Here is a 16,697-nt window from a genome sequence, read left to right on the forward strand (position 1 = left end):
AGAGTTGACGGCAACCAGTAAGTTGAAACATTCTTTTATTTTCAAAGCAGCTTTGAGGAAGCAATCTTTTTTTTTTTTTTTTTAATTTCTGTGGGATGCCTGGGATGTCTTTTGCATTGCCCCAGTCAATCTAAACAAGCCAATAGATGCTTCAAAAGCAATTCATTATGTATTTTTGATGTTGTTTCTGTTAAATCAAGTAATTTAGGGAAAACATTTAATGCACAAATCAAACAGCACAGAACAACAGAAACAAGTCAGAGCCCATTGTGGATGCCGGGAAGGAGAGACAGGCATGTGCCGTTAAACATAAATTTTACAGACCTGTTGGCTTCTCAGTTCATGGCATTCAATACCGTGGCTCCTCAGCAGTTCCTTCTCTTCTGCTACATCTCAAGCTTTCAACTGTGGGAAGTGGGCAGGAGAGGCGATGAAATCGTAGTGCCGGTCAAGATCCCGCAGGTAGATGAGCGTATGCAGGGCAGAGGCCAACGCCAGCAGCAGAATCAAGGACATCACCAGGCCGATCAGAATGGCTGGTGAGAAGGAAGAGGCACAGTCTCGGGCCTTGGAAAACTCTCCCCCCTTGATGGAAAAGCCTTGGATCTGTCAGGGGAAAGAACTGATGTGACATATTCTTTCTCACCTAAGATCTACTTCCCAGTTGGGCTAGGAGCTCTGGGCCCCTAATAAGCCAAATTTAAGATGAAATGACCATCTTCTCTTAATAATTTGAATACAGGATCTGACAAATATGAGTGTGCTTATGGGGGCAGTGAAACTTAATTTTAAATCAGGACTTACTCAGAAAATCGGGGATGTATGGTTGTCATAAATCAGAGGTTCATGAAATTCAAGGCTCTAAAATAAAATCTTTTATTCTGATCCTCAGGAATATTCCAGTTCATCTGAAAGCACAACTGCTGTGATGTCTCTAAAATTCAAAGGACTCTCAAAATTTTATGAGTTAGTATAACTTTCACAAAGAATTTTAAGTCTAAGTACCTCCACCTTTGATTCTATTGACAGGAATTAGACAGGAAATGTCTTTTAAGGAGACTGTCATACTTCCCAATTAGGTCAAATCTGCATAATAAAAAAGCTAAAACTTATTAAAGTTTTTTTGCTTTTTTTTTTTTAATGTCACTTTGGTGACTAAGATGCATTTGACCCAACCACAGAGTTTTCAATTGCCTCATATGCAGGTGAAAGTTGGATAGTGAAAAAGAAAGACAGAAGAAGAATTGACATGCTCAAATTGTGGTGCTGGTGAAGAATACTGAATATACAGTGCACTGCTAAAAGAACAAACAAGTCAGTCTTACGAGAAATACAACCAGACTGTTCCTAAGAAATGAGGATGACAAGACTTCGACTCACTTTCTTTGGACACATCGTCAAGAAAGACCACTGTCTAGAAAATGACATAATGTTTGGTAAAGTAGAGAGCCAACAAAAACAAGGGGAACCTTCAATGAGTTGGATTGACACAATGGATTCAAACATATCAAGGATCATAAAGAAGACCCAGGATTGGGCATAATTTTATTATGTTATACATAAGGTTGTCATGAGTTAGAGCTGATTTGGTATCAACTAACAACAGCATTCATCTGTCAGCTTGTCGTACTGTGGTGGTTTGTGTGTTGCTATGGTGCTGGAAGCTATGCCACCGGTATTTCAAATATCAGTAGGGTCACCCATGGTGGACAGGTTTCAGCAGAGCTTCCAGATTAAGACAGACTAGGAAAAAGAATCTGGCAGTCTACTTCTGAAAAAATTAGCCAGTGAAAACCTTATGAATAGCAGTGGAACACTGTCTGATATAGTGCCAGAAGACAAGCCCCTCTGTTTGGAAGGCACTCAGAATACGACTGGGAAACAGCTGCAGCCTCAAAGTACAGTTGACCTTAATGAAGTGGATGAAGTCAAGCTTTCGTGACCCTCTTTTGCTGATGTGGCATGACTCAAAATAAGGAGAAACAGCTGAAAACATCCATTAATAATTGGAAGATGGAATGTAAGAAGTATGAATCTAGGAAATTTGGAAGTCATCAAAAATGAAATGAAACACACAAAGATCAATATCCTAGGTATTAGTGAGCTGAAATGGACTGGTATTGGCCATTTTGAATCAGATAATCATATGGTCTACTATGCTGGAAATGACTAATTGATGAACAATGGCATCACATTCATCATCAAAAAGAACATTTCAAGATCTATCCTGAAGTACAATGCTGTAAGTGATAGGCTAATACCCATACACCTACAATGAAGACCAGTTAATATGATTTTATTCACATTTACCCCCCAACTACTAAGGCCAAAGATTAAGACACTGAAGATTTTTACTAACTTCTAAAGTTTGAAATTGATCAAACATGCAATCAAGTCGCATTGATAATTACTGGGTCGCTATGAGTTGGAATCGACTCGATGGCAACAGGTTTCATTTTTGGTTTTTGGTGATTGGAATGCAAAAGTTGGAAACAAAGAAGGATTAGTTGTTGGCAAATGTGGCCTAGGTGATAGAAACAATGCAGGAGATCACATGATAGAATTTTGCAAGACCAACAACATATTAGCTGAAAATACCATTTTTCCACAATATAGATGGTGACTATACACATGGACTTTGCCAGACGGAATACACAACAATCAAATCAACTATATCTGTGGAAAGAGACCATGAGTTAGAGCTGGGGAACTCAGTACAGAGAAGCTCAGTATCATCAGTCTGAACAAGGTCAGGGGCTGACTGTGGAATAGATCAATTGCTCACATGCAAGTTCAAGTTGAAGCTGAAGAAAACTAGAAGAAGTCCACGAGAGCTAAAGTACGACCTTGAGTATATCTCAAGTGAACCTAGAAACCATCTCAGGAATAGATTTGATGCATTGAACACTAATGACTGAAGACCAGACGGGTTGTGGAATGACATCAAGGACATCATACATGAAAGAAAGCAAAAAGATCATTAAAAAGACAGGAAAGAAAAAAAAGACCAAAATGGATGTTAAAAGAGACTCTGAAACTTGCCCTTGAATGTAGAGTAGCTAAAGTAAATGGAAGAAATAATGAAATAAAAGATCTGAACAGAAGATTTCAAAGGGTGGTTTGAGAAGACAAAGTAAAGTATTATAATGAAATGTGCAAATACCCGGAGTTAGAAAACCAAAAGAGAAGAACACATTCAGCATTTTTCAAGCTGAAAGAACTGGAGAAAAAATTCAAGCCTCGAGTTGCAATATTGAAGGATTCATGGGCAAAACATGAACCATGCAGGAAGCATCAAAAGAAGATGGAAGGAATACACAGAATCACTGTACCAAAGAGAATTGGTAGATGTTCATCCATTTGAGGAGGTAGCATATGATCAAGAACCAATGATACTGAAGGAAGAAGTCCAAGCTACACTGAAGGCATTGGTGAAAAATCAGGTTCCAGGAATTGACAGAATACCAACTGAGATGTTTCAACAAACAGATGAAGTGTTGGAGGTGCTCGCTTGTCTATGCCAAGAAATTTAGAAGATAGTTACCTGGTCAACCAACTGGAAGAGATCCATATTTGTGCTCATACCAAAGAAAAGTGATCCAACAGAATTTGGAAATTACCGAAAAATATCATTAACATCACACACAAGTAAAATTTTGCTGAAGATCATTCAAAAGAGGTTGCAGCAGTACATTGACAGGGAACTGCCAGAAATTCAAGATGGATTCTGAAAAGGATGTGGAACCAGGGATATCATTGTTGATGTCAGATGGATCCTGGCTGAAAGTAGAGAATATCAGAAAGATGTTTGCCTGTGTTTTATTGACTATGCAAAGGCATTCGACTGCGTGGATCATAAAAAATTATGGATAACATTGTGAAGAATGAGAATTCCAGAACAATTAATTGTGCTCATGCAGAACCTGTACATAGACCAAGAGGAAGTCATTCGAACAGAACAAGGGGATACTGCATGGCTTCAAATTAGGAAAGGTGTGTGTCAGGGTTGTGTCCTTTCACCACACTTATTCAATCTATATGCTGAGCAAATAATCCCAGAAGCTGGACTATATGAAGAAGAACCAGGCATCAGGATTGGAGGAAGACTCATTAACAACCTGCCTTATGCCAGTGACACAACCTTGCTTGCTGAAAGTGAAGAGGACTCGAAGCACTTACTGATGAAGATCAAAGACCATAGCCTTCATTATGGATTGCACCTCAACATAAAGAAAACAAAACTCCTCACAATTGGACCAATAAGCAACATCATGATAATGGAGAAAAGACTGAAGTTGTCAAGGATTTCATTTTACTTGGATCCATAGTCAACACCCATGGAAGCAGTGGTCAAGAAATCAAAAGACACATTGCATTGGGCAAATCTGCTGCAACAGACCTCTGTAAAGTGTTGAAAAGTAAAGACGTCACTTTGAGGACTAAGGTGAGCCTGACCCAAGCCAGGGTATTTTCAATTGCCTCATATACATGTGAAAGCTGGAAAATGAATAAGGAAGGCCAAAGAATTGACGTCTTTGAATTATGATGTTGGCCAAAAATATTGAATATACATGGACTGCCAGAAGAATGAACAAATCTATCTTGGAAGAAGTACAGCCAGAATGTTCCTTAGAAGCAAGGATGCTGAGATTTCGCTCCCATACTTTGGACATGTTATTAGAAGGGAACAGTCCCTGGAGAAGGACATCATGCTTGGTAAAGTACAGAGTCAGCGAAAAAGAGGAAGACCCTCAGTAAGATGAATTGACACAATGGCTGGAACAATCCTAACGATTGTGAGGATGGTGCAGGGCTGGGCAGTGTTTCATTCTGTTGTACATGGGTTCGCTATGAGTTGGAACCAACTTGATGACACCTAACAACAAAAACAACAGCAACACCAACAATGTGCCAGACACACTTTAACTCATTTAATACTCACAAGACCTATAAGTAAGTTACTCTTTTGTCTCCATTTTATGGATGAAGAAACTGAAGCACAAAAAGTTAAGCAACATGCCCAGAATCACACAGCTACTAAGTGTTGTAAAGCTGGAATTCACACCTGGCAGTCTGGCTTCAGTCACTTCTTGGTTTATGATTCTATAGCTGCTTGTCTATTCTGTCTCCTCTGCTTCCTGTCTCTACCTCTTTCTCTTTATCAGTCATTCTGGACTAACTTGGTACCACTTTTAGATAAGCCAGCCCTTCCTTTCATCCTGCCCAGAGAATAGTTAGAAAAGCTCTCCCATATGTGCATATAATGTGGTTTAATTTCTTGAAACGGGGAGAGGCTAAAATAGACAATTAGATCCAATCTAATATCTAAATACTGTCAAAATGAAAGAAAAATGGTTACAGTGCAGCTATTCTAAAACCAGAGTGATCATTTGTGGAAGGCAGGTCTACAGTCAGCTGGCTTTTACAGTAATGACCCTACACAGCATCACCTCCTTCAGTCACCTAGTTGGCTTTTAAAGGGTGCATCTGAAAGTTGAATTACCTATGAGTGCTTTAGATTTAAGATCTTTTTAAGGTTTTTATGATGTAAGTGAGAATTTTATCATTTTTCTATGTTACAATTATTGTAGCCACCTGTACTGGGTTGAGTAGTGTCACTCCAAAATTCATGTCCACCATGAACCTTACTTGGAAGTAGGGTCTTTGCAAATGTTCTCACGTTGAGATGAGGTCATACTGAATTATAAAACCCGTTGCTGTCGAATTGATACCAACTCATAGCGACCCTATACGACAGAGTAGAGCACCTCATAGGATTTCCAAGGAGTGGGTGGTGGATTCGAACTGCCAGCCTTTTCATTAGCAACTGAGCTCTTAACCACATCACCACCATGGCTCACTGGATTATAGTGGGTCCTAAATCCAATATGACTGGTGTCCTTACAAGAAGAGGGAAATATGGACACAGAGACGCAGACACACAGAAGGAAGAGAGCCATGTGAAGACAGAGGTGGGTACTGGAGTGATGATACTACAGGCCAAGAAATGCCAATGTTTTCTGAAAGCCACCAGAAGCTAGGAGAGAAGCATGAGCAGGTTCTTTCCTAGAACCTCAGAGGAGCATGCACCTGCCAATACCTTGATTTCAGATTTCTAGCCTCTAGAACAATGAGAAAATAAATTTCTGTAGTTTTAAGTCACCAGATTTTGGTGCTTTGTTATACAGCCCTAGGAAAGAAACCAAGATACCACCTGTAATGGTTAAGATTATGTATCAACTTGGCTAGGCCATGATTCTCAGTGGTTTGGCAAGTATGATGTAATCACCATCCATGATGTGATCTGTTGTGAGTAAATAATCAGTTGAAAGAGGAGTTTCCTTGGGGGTGTGGCCTGCATCCAATATATATGGATTTTCTGGCAAAGCTCCCTCTCTCTCGATCCTGCATTCAACTCCTCATCCTCTGACCTCCAGTTCTTGGGACTTGAGCCAGCAGCCTGCCATCTTATCTGCAGATTTTGGGTTCGTCAGCTCCTGCAACCACGTGAATCAAGAGAAGCCTCCGGCCTGACACCTGTCCCATGGATTTGGGACTTGGCAGCCTCCACAACTGTGTGAGCCATTTTCTTGAAATAAATCTCTCTGTATATATATATTTATATGTGTCTTAGTTATCTAGTATTTCTATAACAGGAATATCACGAGTGGATGGCTTTAACAAAGAGAAATTTATTCTCTCACAGTCTAGGAGGCTAGAAATCTGAATTCAGGGCTCCAGCTCCAGGCAAAAGCTTTCTCTGCTCTGGGGGAAGGTTCTTGTCATCAATCTTCCCCTGCTCTAGGAAAGCTTCTCAGCAAAGGATCCCCAAGTCCAAAGAACATGCTCCCCACCTGGTTCTTCATTCTTGGTGGCATGAGGTCCCCCGTCTCTCTGCTTGCTTCTCTCTTTTATATCTCAAAAGAGACTGACTCAAGATACAACCTAATCTTGTAGATTGAGTCCTGCCTCATTAACATAACTGCCTCTAATCCTGCCTTACTAACATCATAGAGGTAGGATTTACAACACATAGGAAAATCACATCAGATGACAAAACAGTGGACAGTCAACACAATACTGGAAATCATGGCCTAGCCAAGTTGACACACATTTTGGGGGGACACAATTCAATCCATAACAATATGTTTCACTGGTTTTGCTCCTGTAGAGAACCCAGCCTAAGACACCATCAATTTTGCCATAGAAATTAGGGACCTTATTCACCCAATTATCTGTGCCCTATATTGAACCCATAACAACTTCTGGAAAAATCTCTTGGCCTGGCTTCTGGGATCCTTGGCCTGCCCCCTCTATGAAGAAGCAGAGTGGCCTTCTCTTCAGGCTACTATCTGAAAAGTCAAACTCCTGAATGACACAACATGACCTCATTTGATGCTGCAATACAGACAAAGAGAACGTCCTCAGATTAACTGCCAATAATTCTTCACAAAACCTAGTTGAGAACAGTCTCTGAGGAGAATGCCTGAAGGATAAGTTGTCCATCCATTCTTCTGGACTAGAGGTTGTAAACACACTGTATCTAGCCTATAGGTGAATTTTGTTTAGCCCAAAGTTTGGAATATCCACAAAATTTCCTATAAAAATCCAGATTGCTGGCTTCTATTGTAAAGTCAGAAGACCCAGCAATGCTGGGCCTGCATTCCTACAAAGCAAAAACTCAGCTGGAGTTGAATTTAAAAAATGCCCCTTGTGATGCTGGCTCTACTTTGCCACTGTCCCCACTTGGCCCACCTTACTCATTTACTTGAGTTTTCCAAGCCTACTACAATCACTCAATTCTTTATTTCTGGAATAAGCAAGATAAGCAAAGCCGCAGATGTGGAAAGCAGCCTTTTGTACATGTACTTCAACCACCATCATCATCACTACCATTTCGCTCCTGGGCTGAGCTTGCATTCTGCCATCTGCTCACATTAAGGGCGTTTAAGAAGGCCAACATGACATGCAATGCTGTGTTTACTGCAAGGGTGCTGTTGAGGAGGAGGGTTGTTGTTAGGTTTGTTAGCTGCCGTCGAATCAGTTCCAACTCATAGTGACCCTACGCACAACAGAACGAAACACTACCCAATCCTGCGCCATCCTCACAATTGTTGTTATGCTTGATCCCATTGTTGCAGCCACTGTGTCAACCCACCTCATTGAGGGTCTTCCTCTTCTTTGCTGATCCTCCACTTTACCAAGCATGATGTCCTTCTACAAGGGCTGATCCCTCCTGACAACATGTGCAAAGTATGTGAGATGTAGTCTCGCCATCCTTGCTTCTCAGGACATTCTGGTTGTACTTCTTCCAAGACAGATTTGTTCATTCTTTTGGCAGTCCATGGTATACTCAATATTCTTCACCAACACCACAATTTGAAGGCATCAATTCTTCTTCAGTCTTCCTTATTCATTGTCCAGCTTTCACATGCATATGAAGCTATTGAAAACACCTTGGTTTGAGTTAGGCATACTCTAGTCTTCAAGGTGAAATCTTTGCTTTTCAACACTTTAAAGAGGTCTTTTGCAGCAGACTTGCCCAATGCAATGCGTGTTGTGATTTCTTGGCTGCTGCTTCCATAGGTGTTGATTGTGGATCCAAACAAAATGAAATCCTTGACAACTTCAGTCTTTTCTCCATATATCCACGTGTCTGTCAGTTTGTCGTACCATGGGGGCTTGTGTGTTGCTGTGATGCTGGAAGCTATGCCACCAGTATTCAAATACCAGCAGGGTCACCCATGGCGGACAGGTTTCAGCTGAGCTTCCAGACTAAGACAGACTAGGAAGAAGGACCTGGCTGTCAACTTTTGAAAAGAATTAGACAGTGAAAACCTTATGAATATGAGGACGTGGGTACACATGCCCAATACCAGATGTTATAGACTGAATTGCATCCCCCCAAAATACGTGTTGTGAATCCTAACCCCTAAACTTTTGGATGTAATCCCATTTGGGGATAAAGTTTTCTTTGTTATGTTAATGAGACCATATCAGTGTAGGGTGTGTCTTAAACCAATCACTTCTAAGGTATGAAAAGAGCAGATTAGGCACAGAATCAAGGAAACACAGATGGGGGAAGACAGATGCCAGGCCACATGAAGATCACCAAGGAACTGAGGAACAATAGCTGAAGAGACAAGGGCCTTCCCCCAGAGCCAATGGAGAGAGGAAGCCTTCCCGTAGAACTGGTTCCCTAAATTCAGATTTCTAGCCTCCTGAACTGTGAGAAACTGGGTAGGAGTCTTTCTTACACTGGCTGCTCCAAGGCTTCAGAGGCAAATTTTACTGCGTCAGCAAGGGCAGACAGATGATTTCGTGGTTTTGTGGTTTTGTGTACTGCACCAACCTCACTGATGACGCTAACTGATCTTTTTTCTTCCTTTGTTTTTTCTTCATCCTCATTACTCTGCCCATTTTTTAAAGTTATTTTTCTTATAGTATAAGTTACCTTAAGTCATTTCTGGAATAAGGTGAAGATAGTAATCGTTAATTCCCTTTTCTATTAGGGGAAATTATGCATGAATTGTTCCTTGTTTTCATTATTACCTCCTCACTGCCTGCCTTGCCTGTTCCCTCCTTTAAAGGACAAGAAGAGAAATAGGAAACAGAAAACATATATAGAACTGCCCCATAGGGTTTCCAAGGAGCAGCTGGTGGATTTGAACTGCTGACTTCTGGTTAGCAGCTATAGCTATCAACCACTGCACCACCAGGGCTCATATATATATATGTATGTATGTGTGTATGTATGTGTATGTATATGTATATACACAGTAAAACCTGTAAAAGTCAGACCCTATATAAGGCAGAAACCTGTCAGAGAAAGAAAATTCAAATATTTTCCACTAAAATGCAAGATAGAAAAGTGGTAAGACTGCACCCTGTCAAAGGCAGAAAACTTGCAAGACCTGGAAAAACAGGGCAACCCTGTCAAGTTCCAGTTCTCACGGGTTTAACTGTATATAATCTATGTGCGTGTGTGTGTGTGTGTGTGTGTGTGTGTGTGTGTCTTTGGAGCCAGACACTCCAGAATTCAAATTCTGCCTCTACTACTTACCAGTTATATCACTTTGAAAAGTCACCTCATTTGTAAAACAGGACCAAGAATAGCTATCTTACGGCACTATAAATTTTAAGACCAAGTGTGTAAAATGACTACAGCAGCACAGACACACAGAGGGGACTCATAAGTAGTAGCTAGTATTAATTCATGCCTGACATAGTCCTGGGTGTTTCCACATATATTAGGCCATGTTTTCTCTGCATCCATAAAGAGGGTTCAGAAACTGAGAGACGTTTAAGTAACTTGCCCAGGTAAGAATCTGAACCCGGTTATGTCTGACTCCATAATGCAAACTCCTACCCCAAAATGCAATGAATGAATAGACAGATAGGTAGGTAGGCAGGTGGGCTGATAGATGGATAGATGGATGGATGGATGGATGGATGGATGGATGGATGGACAGATAAGTGTGTGTGTGTGTGTGTCTGTGTGTGTGTCTGTGTGTGTGTCTGTGTGTGTGTGAAAGGTTGCAAAGTTGCAAAGTGCCCATGAAAGAGACAAGCAAATCCCTGCCTGCTCTTTCAGTGAGTTGGAAGAGCAAGTTAAGCTTCTTTTGCAGGGAAACAGGGCAGAGGAACTTGCCAGACTCTCTCAGCCTGCGATTCTGGTGGTGAAAAGAAACCTCTTATGCCCCCATCCCTTTTTGCAAACGCTTTCAAAAGAATCTTGAGGATATTTTTGACTCCCTGGCTGACAGCTCCATTCCTATGCTAACTGCCAAAGCTGTCACTCAGGCTACAGATGCACCTCTTATCTGCCCTGATAGGATCAGTGCTCCACTCCCCCAAAGGAAATAAAATAATTATCTGACAATTCCTCTCCCCAGAAGGGCCTCTCACTCCAGGAAATGTCAGTCACTGGGCTTCACGCCACAGCTTCACTGGGGCTTGGGTGGCTGGCATACCTCACTGATAATTATTAGTGACCGGATAAACCTGGATGTGAAAGCAAACCCTTAGGAAAGAGTGGGGGCAGGAAGGACACAGGAGAGGACACTACTCCATTCCATTTCATACTTAGAAGATAAAGATAAAAACACCAGCATTATTTTAAAGGTATCCTCTCCTCTCTTGGAGCCCTGGTGGCACAGTGGTTAATAAGAGCTCAGGCTGCCCTCCAAAAGGTTGGCAGTTTGAATCTACCAGCCGCTTCCTGGAAACCCTGTGGGGCAGTTCTATTGCCCTATAGGGTTGCTATGACTCCACAGCAATGAGTTCCCCTTCTCTTTTCTTTAACATCTGTGTTCCAGGTGTTTTCAACCAAAGACTGAACTTGTTTGGCACCAAATACACAGGTGCACTGAGCAGATGTTTTAGCTTATTTATTACCTGGAAATCAACAAAAGTGATCTCCCACAGGCTGGAGACATCGTCCGTGTCTCTGGGCAACAAGAGGGCATCATACCGCTGCAGGCTGCTGACGTGCTGGCAGTGGTAGGAATAACTTGACGGAGCATATATGCCAGTTGCATTAAAAGTTGCTTGGACTGAGTTATTGAAGATAATCTCGATTCGTTGTAAACTAAACCAGCTCTGGACAGACAACTTATCATTGGTAAGGATGAATCTGAAAATAATTATAAAACAATATTATTTTCAGAGCACTTTTACTACGTTTGCTGACCCAGACCAACGTCTATGAACAGTGCAATAGCTCCCTCTTTTGTCAGGTAGTATAACTGGCTTAGGAGGAGGCCTTCCCTTTTCTGGTTCCAAATGAGAGCTGCCTGGTGGTTGGGAATGAAAGCAAATGACAGGGCATCCCTCAAAAGTAAGCAATACAAATTCCTACAAAATGAAAAAAAAAAAAAAAGCTTGTTTTTTTTTTTCTTTTTAAAAAATCAACACTTAATTATGTGTTTATTATTGCAAAAAAAATTTTGAGAAAAAAATGCATATCAATATCCAGTATACCAGTTGCCTTCAATTTCCCTTCCCTTAGTTCTCCTCTAAGTGATAAAAGTATTTATGAGGGGAAACTAGTAAAAGGGCCATTGCTGGTCTGAAAGTACCTCCTTCATTATCAGAAGCTTCTCCAGAATGACAGAATCTTTTTAGTCAGACTAAGGAAAAAAGAGGAGTCCTTAGGTGGTACAAACAGTTAAGCACTCAGCTACTGACTAAAAGGTTGGCAGTTTGAACCCACCAAGGCATCTCGAAAGAAAGGCCTGGTTGTTTGCTTCCAAAAGATCACAGTTATAAAAGCCCTATGGAGGGCAGTTATAGTTTGTAACATATGGGGTCACCACAAGTCAATGGCAACTGCTTTTAAGGAGAAAAGGGAGTCCCTTTCTTCCAAGATATGTCTGGATAGACTCAAACTTCCAACCTTTTGGTTAGCAGCCAAGTACATTAACCACTGCACCACCCAGGGACTCTACATGAATAGAAAATTGGCTAAATAAATTATGGTTAAAAATATTAGTAATAGCTCTTACTATGTGCCAGGAAACCTTCTATGTTCTTTTTATATATTAGTTTATTCCAACTTCACCACAACACCATGAGATAGGTAATATAATCTAAGCCATGAGGGGATATATACTCACCAAGAAAGTAAGCATTGGAGCTGTGTTTTGAATCTAATCTGAAACTGGAGACCTTATTCTGAACCATTTTAGAATGGAATCTTCTTTGGCCATGAAAAAATTATAATGTACATATGTCATTATCCTTTTTTTTTTTTCATTAAAAAATGCATGACTGCATAAAGAAAAACCCAGAAGGACTGATCAAAATCTTAATAGTGATTATAACTGGTAGGTGGATTATAGGTGATTTTTAGTTCAGTATTTTCTGATTTTTCTTTTTAGAGTGAATATGTATTACCGTATTATTGTTTGGCCTCTTTCAGAAGCAGCCCCTGAGATAAGGATGTGAGTACACGAAGTATTTTTGGGAGGTGAGCCCAGATTTATTTGGGAATTTATTCATTCAACAAATATGCAGAGTGAGGAGCAGAAAAGTGACAGAGGAAGGAGAGGCGGCCAGTAAAGGGTACGTTATTAAGGCAGTTTCTACTGTGGGCGCCAGGGGCTTAATCCCCAGGGGGAACTCTGGGAGCCAGGGTAAGGCACATGCCTCTGAGTTACATCACCTGAGGGTGAGGGAGCTGGGGTATTTATACACTTCAGTCTTTGGTTGAGGGCTTCTGGGGTAGGGGTGGGATGCAGTGGACCCCTTTGGCCAGAGAAAGCCTTAGGCAAAGAGATACTAGCAGTTGAAGTTGAGCTGGTGGGCTGCAGTGCTCTCAAATGGAAAGGCCCATGGGGATATAGACAGAACACTGCCAGTGTCTGCTACATACAAGGGTAAGTCAAAAAATATTGCTACAAAATCACAGAAACCTTTATTGAGCAAAAATATCAAAACGTGACGCTATTGTTTCTCAACATAACCTCCATCTAGGTCTATACACTTCTGAAGGCAGTGTTTCCATCTCTCTAACCCTTCCCCCAAAGAAATCTGTGCTCTTCGATTTACACCGTGTCAAAAATGGCAGTTTTGGCATCCTCAAGGGACTCAAATCGTGCTCCTTTTAAATGTTCTTTGAGTTTTGGGAATAAAAAGAAGTCTGAAGGGGCACGATTAGGGCTGTAGGGTGGATGGGGTAAGGTTTCCCAATGAATTTCTCCTAGGAATTGCTACCCTCCAAGAATGAGCAGGTGCATTGTTGTGATGGAAAAAAATTCCTCAGCGCAAATTTCCTGGCCTTTTTCTCACCAATGCAGTTTTCAATTTTCTTAAAACTTGTTCATAATAAGCCTCCATGATTGTATTATGTCCTTTGAGAAAAGTTATCAAGATTACCCCTTTGGAATCCCAAAAAAAACAGTCACCATAACCTTCTGAGTGGTCTTCCCTCTCTTGGCTCATCTTTGAAGTCTTCCCAATCATCCTTAAAATGCTTGATCCATCTAAAAACTCTTGTTTTATATGGGAAAGCATTCCCATAAACTTGTTGCAAAGCTTCAATGATTTGGGAAGATGTCCACCTGAGTTTTGTTAAAAATTTTATATTAGCCCTGACCTCAAAATCATTTTTTTCCATGGCACAAAAAAAAAAAAAAATCCTTTTTTTTGAAGGCATCCTAACAAGACTAAGATAAGTGTATTACTAAGAGAACTTGTCTGCAGCCATCCACTGATAGCAGAGACATATTTAAACATGTTTTGCTTGGAATAAATTGGTGCATGTATGAAATGGGACCCTAGTAGCAATACTTTTTGACATACCCTCATACCTTTATCATCAGAAAAAAATAATAATAAAGCCATTTTATATTTGAAAAAAGAGGTGCTATTATGCATAAAAGGAGCCCTGGTGGCACAGTGGTTAAGAGCTTGGCTGCTAACCGAAAGGTTGGCGGTTCAAACCCACCAGCCGCTCCGCAGGAGAATGATGTGGCAGTCTGCTTCTGTAAAGATTACAGCCTTGGGGCAGTTCTACTCTGTCCTATAGGGTTGCTATGAGTTGGAATCAACTTGACGGCAATGGGTACGGTTTGATTTTGGTTTATTATGCATAAAATTTGTCCCCCATTCTGTATTAACAGATACATATGTGTTTGGTAACCTTGTGGGCTTCTGTTTTTCTTACAAGGTTGCTCTGAGAGAAAATGGCATGCATTTTCTAAATTTTAATCAGTGAAACACTAGTGTCCCAAGATATGCTAGCAAGTGTTCCGAAGAAGAAAGCTTTCCAAGCTTAAACATAGGAAACACCAGGTTAATCAAAATTACAACATGCAACAGATTTCCCTCAGAGCAAGTCTTCTCAGAAACTTTAATACACAAATTCACACTGTGAAGCTCCAAGAGGAGGACATGGTGTGCAGGTTTTCCCAAATACAGGACCCCTTTTCTCTGGAATCTTGTAAATATTTTCACAGCAGATTATGAAAGGACTACCCTAGCACATCCTGCTGGTTTTCCAAGTAATTTTAATGCCACAAATGCTTATTATCACTAAAAATCGGTCCTACGGGAAACACTGTATTTTTCTAAGAAAATTAAATGCCTTCAAACGGGTTTTTTGTTAGTTTAGTTTTTGTTTGTTTTCCATCAACAGCTCCTAACAGCTCAGATAACCACTGTTGGCAGATGTATCCTTCCATATACAAACACAGAAAAACATAGGCCTGTGTGGACTGTCTGCTGGGAAATTCAGGTAACAGAGACTTTTTCATTATTAAATGATAAGTATGATTCATTGTAAGGGGCTATAAAAAGTAACTGTGAGTCAGAGCCTCAGCTCCTACAGCTTTTTTTATATTTTATTCTTTGCTCATCGGAAAAAGGGATCACATTCTCAGGTCCAAGTGTATTCTGTGTCTGGAATCGGGGGGATGGGGGTGGAATAAAACAACTATGGATGATAACAACTAAAGGAAGAATTCCTATAGGATCCTATTAATAATACCACTGACTCTTCAGTGTAATTAAGTAGATGTGGCATTTCACATGTCACAATATGTGGCACATAGGAGGCCCTTGATACATACGTGTTGAATGAATAAATTATATAGAGCTAATCTGAAGTGCTGAACTTATGATACTTCAAAGTGGTATCCATGTTGGAAACAGAATATGTTTACCTATTTTTTAATCTTAAAACCTACCTGACATCAAGACCTTCGGGATTTTCACCATCACCAAACTTGAGAGACAGCCTAAGAAAACAGACACAGCACAGTCCATCAAAGTAGGAATGACCTTTTCTCACACTACACACAAAAATGAACTCAAAATGGATCATAGACCTAAATGTAATATCTAAAGCTACAAAACTTACAGAAGAAACATAAGAGAATGTTTTTGTAATGTTGGGTTAGGCATGGTTTCTTGAATAAAACACAAAAAGCATGAACCATAAAAGAAAGACTGTGATAAACTGGACTTCATTAGAATAAAAAACTTTTGCTTTTTAAAAGACACTGTCAAGAAAACAACAAAGACAAGCCACAGAATGGGTGAAAATATTCACAACACATATACACAAAGGACTTATATCCAGAATACATAAATAAGACTAATATCTCAATAATAAGAAGACAACCCAATTAAACATGGGAAAATGACTTGAACAGGCACACAAAGGAAAATATACAAAGAGCCAATAATTACATTTTAAAATGTTTAGTATCATTAGTCATCAGGGAAATAGAAAATAAAACCACAATGAGATGCCATGGTATACCCTTTAGAATGGTTATAACTTAAAAATAAGATGAAAAACCCTGACTGTTAGGTTTTTAATATCCATATTTATTCACACAATCCTGAAAGTGAACACAAGATTTCCTAGAGCAGACACAGATTAATTATTACTTACTGATAGCAATAACCACATCAGTTCGCCTTTTAAGCCAATTCGTCCCCCTGTGCAATGTGATGAGGGCCAGATGTCATCCTGAACACGCTGGGATTTGTAATACACGCGAGGAACCCCAAATGCATGAAACTGTGAGTTTTTATAGGAGAGGGACAGCTGTGTCCCTCGGCTTCTGAGAGAGTGAAACCTTTGCTCCCTTAACTTAAACATAATTCTTTTTGGAAGGAGAAGAGGAAAGGATCCTGGGTCCCTACCCTAGACTATAAGTAAACAAAATCAAACTAAATCCCTCGCT

At 40.3% G+C, this 16,697-nt stretch overlaps 1 protein-coding gene across 1 annotated transcript; it reads right to left on the reverse strand.

The window, feature by feature from the left end:
* Positions 1-303: 303 nt before the first annotated feature.
* On the reverse strand, positions 304-15,906 carry LOC101357286 (V-type proton ATPase subunit S1-like protein). The gene is given in 4 exon segments (XM_004391450.3): positions 304-606; positions 11,398-11,635; positions 15,690-15,740; positions 15,863-15,906. Coding segments are annotated over 4 exon segments (636 nt in total).
* Positions 15,907-16,697: the final 791 nt, after the last annotated feature.

This window comes from Trichechus manatus, unplaced genomic scaffold (genome assembly GCF_000243295.1).
Source record: "Trichechus manatus latirostris isolate Lorelei unplaced genomic scaffold, TriManLat1.0 scaffold00029, whole genome shotgun sequence".
Classification (NCBI taxonomy): Eukaryota; Metazoa; Chordata; class Mammalia; order Sirenia; family Trichechidae; genus Trichechus; species Trichechus manatus.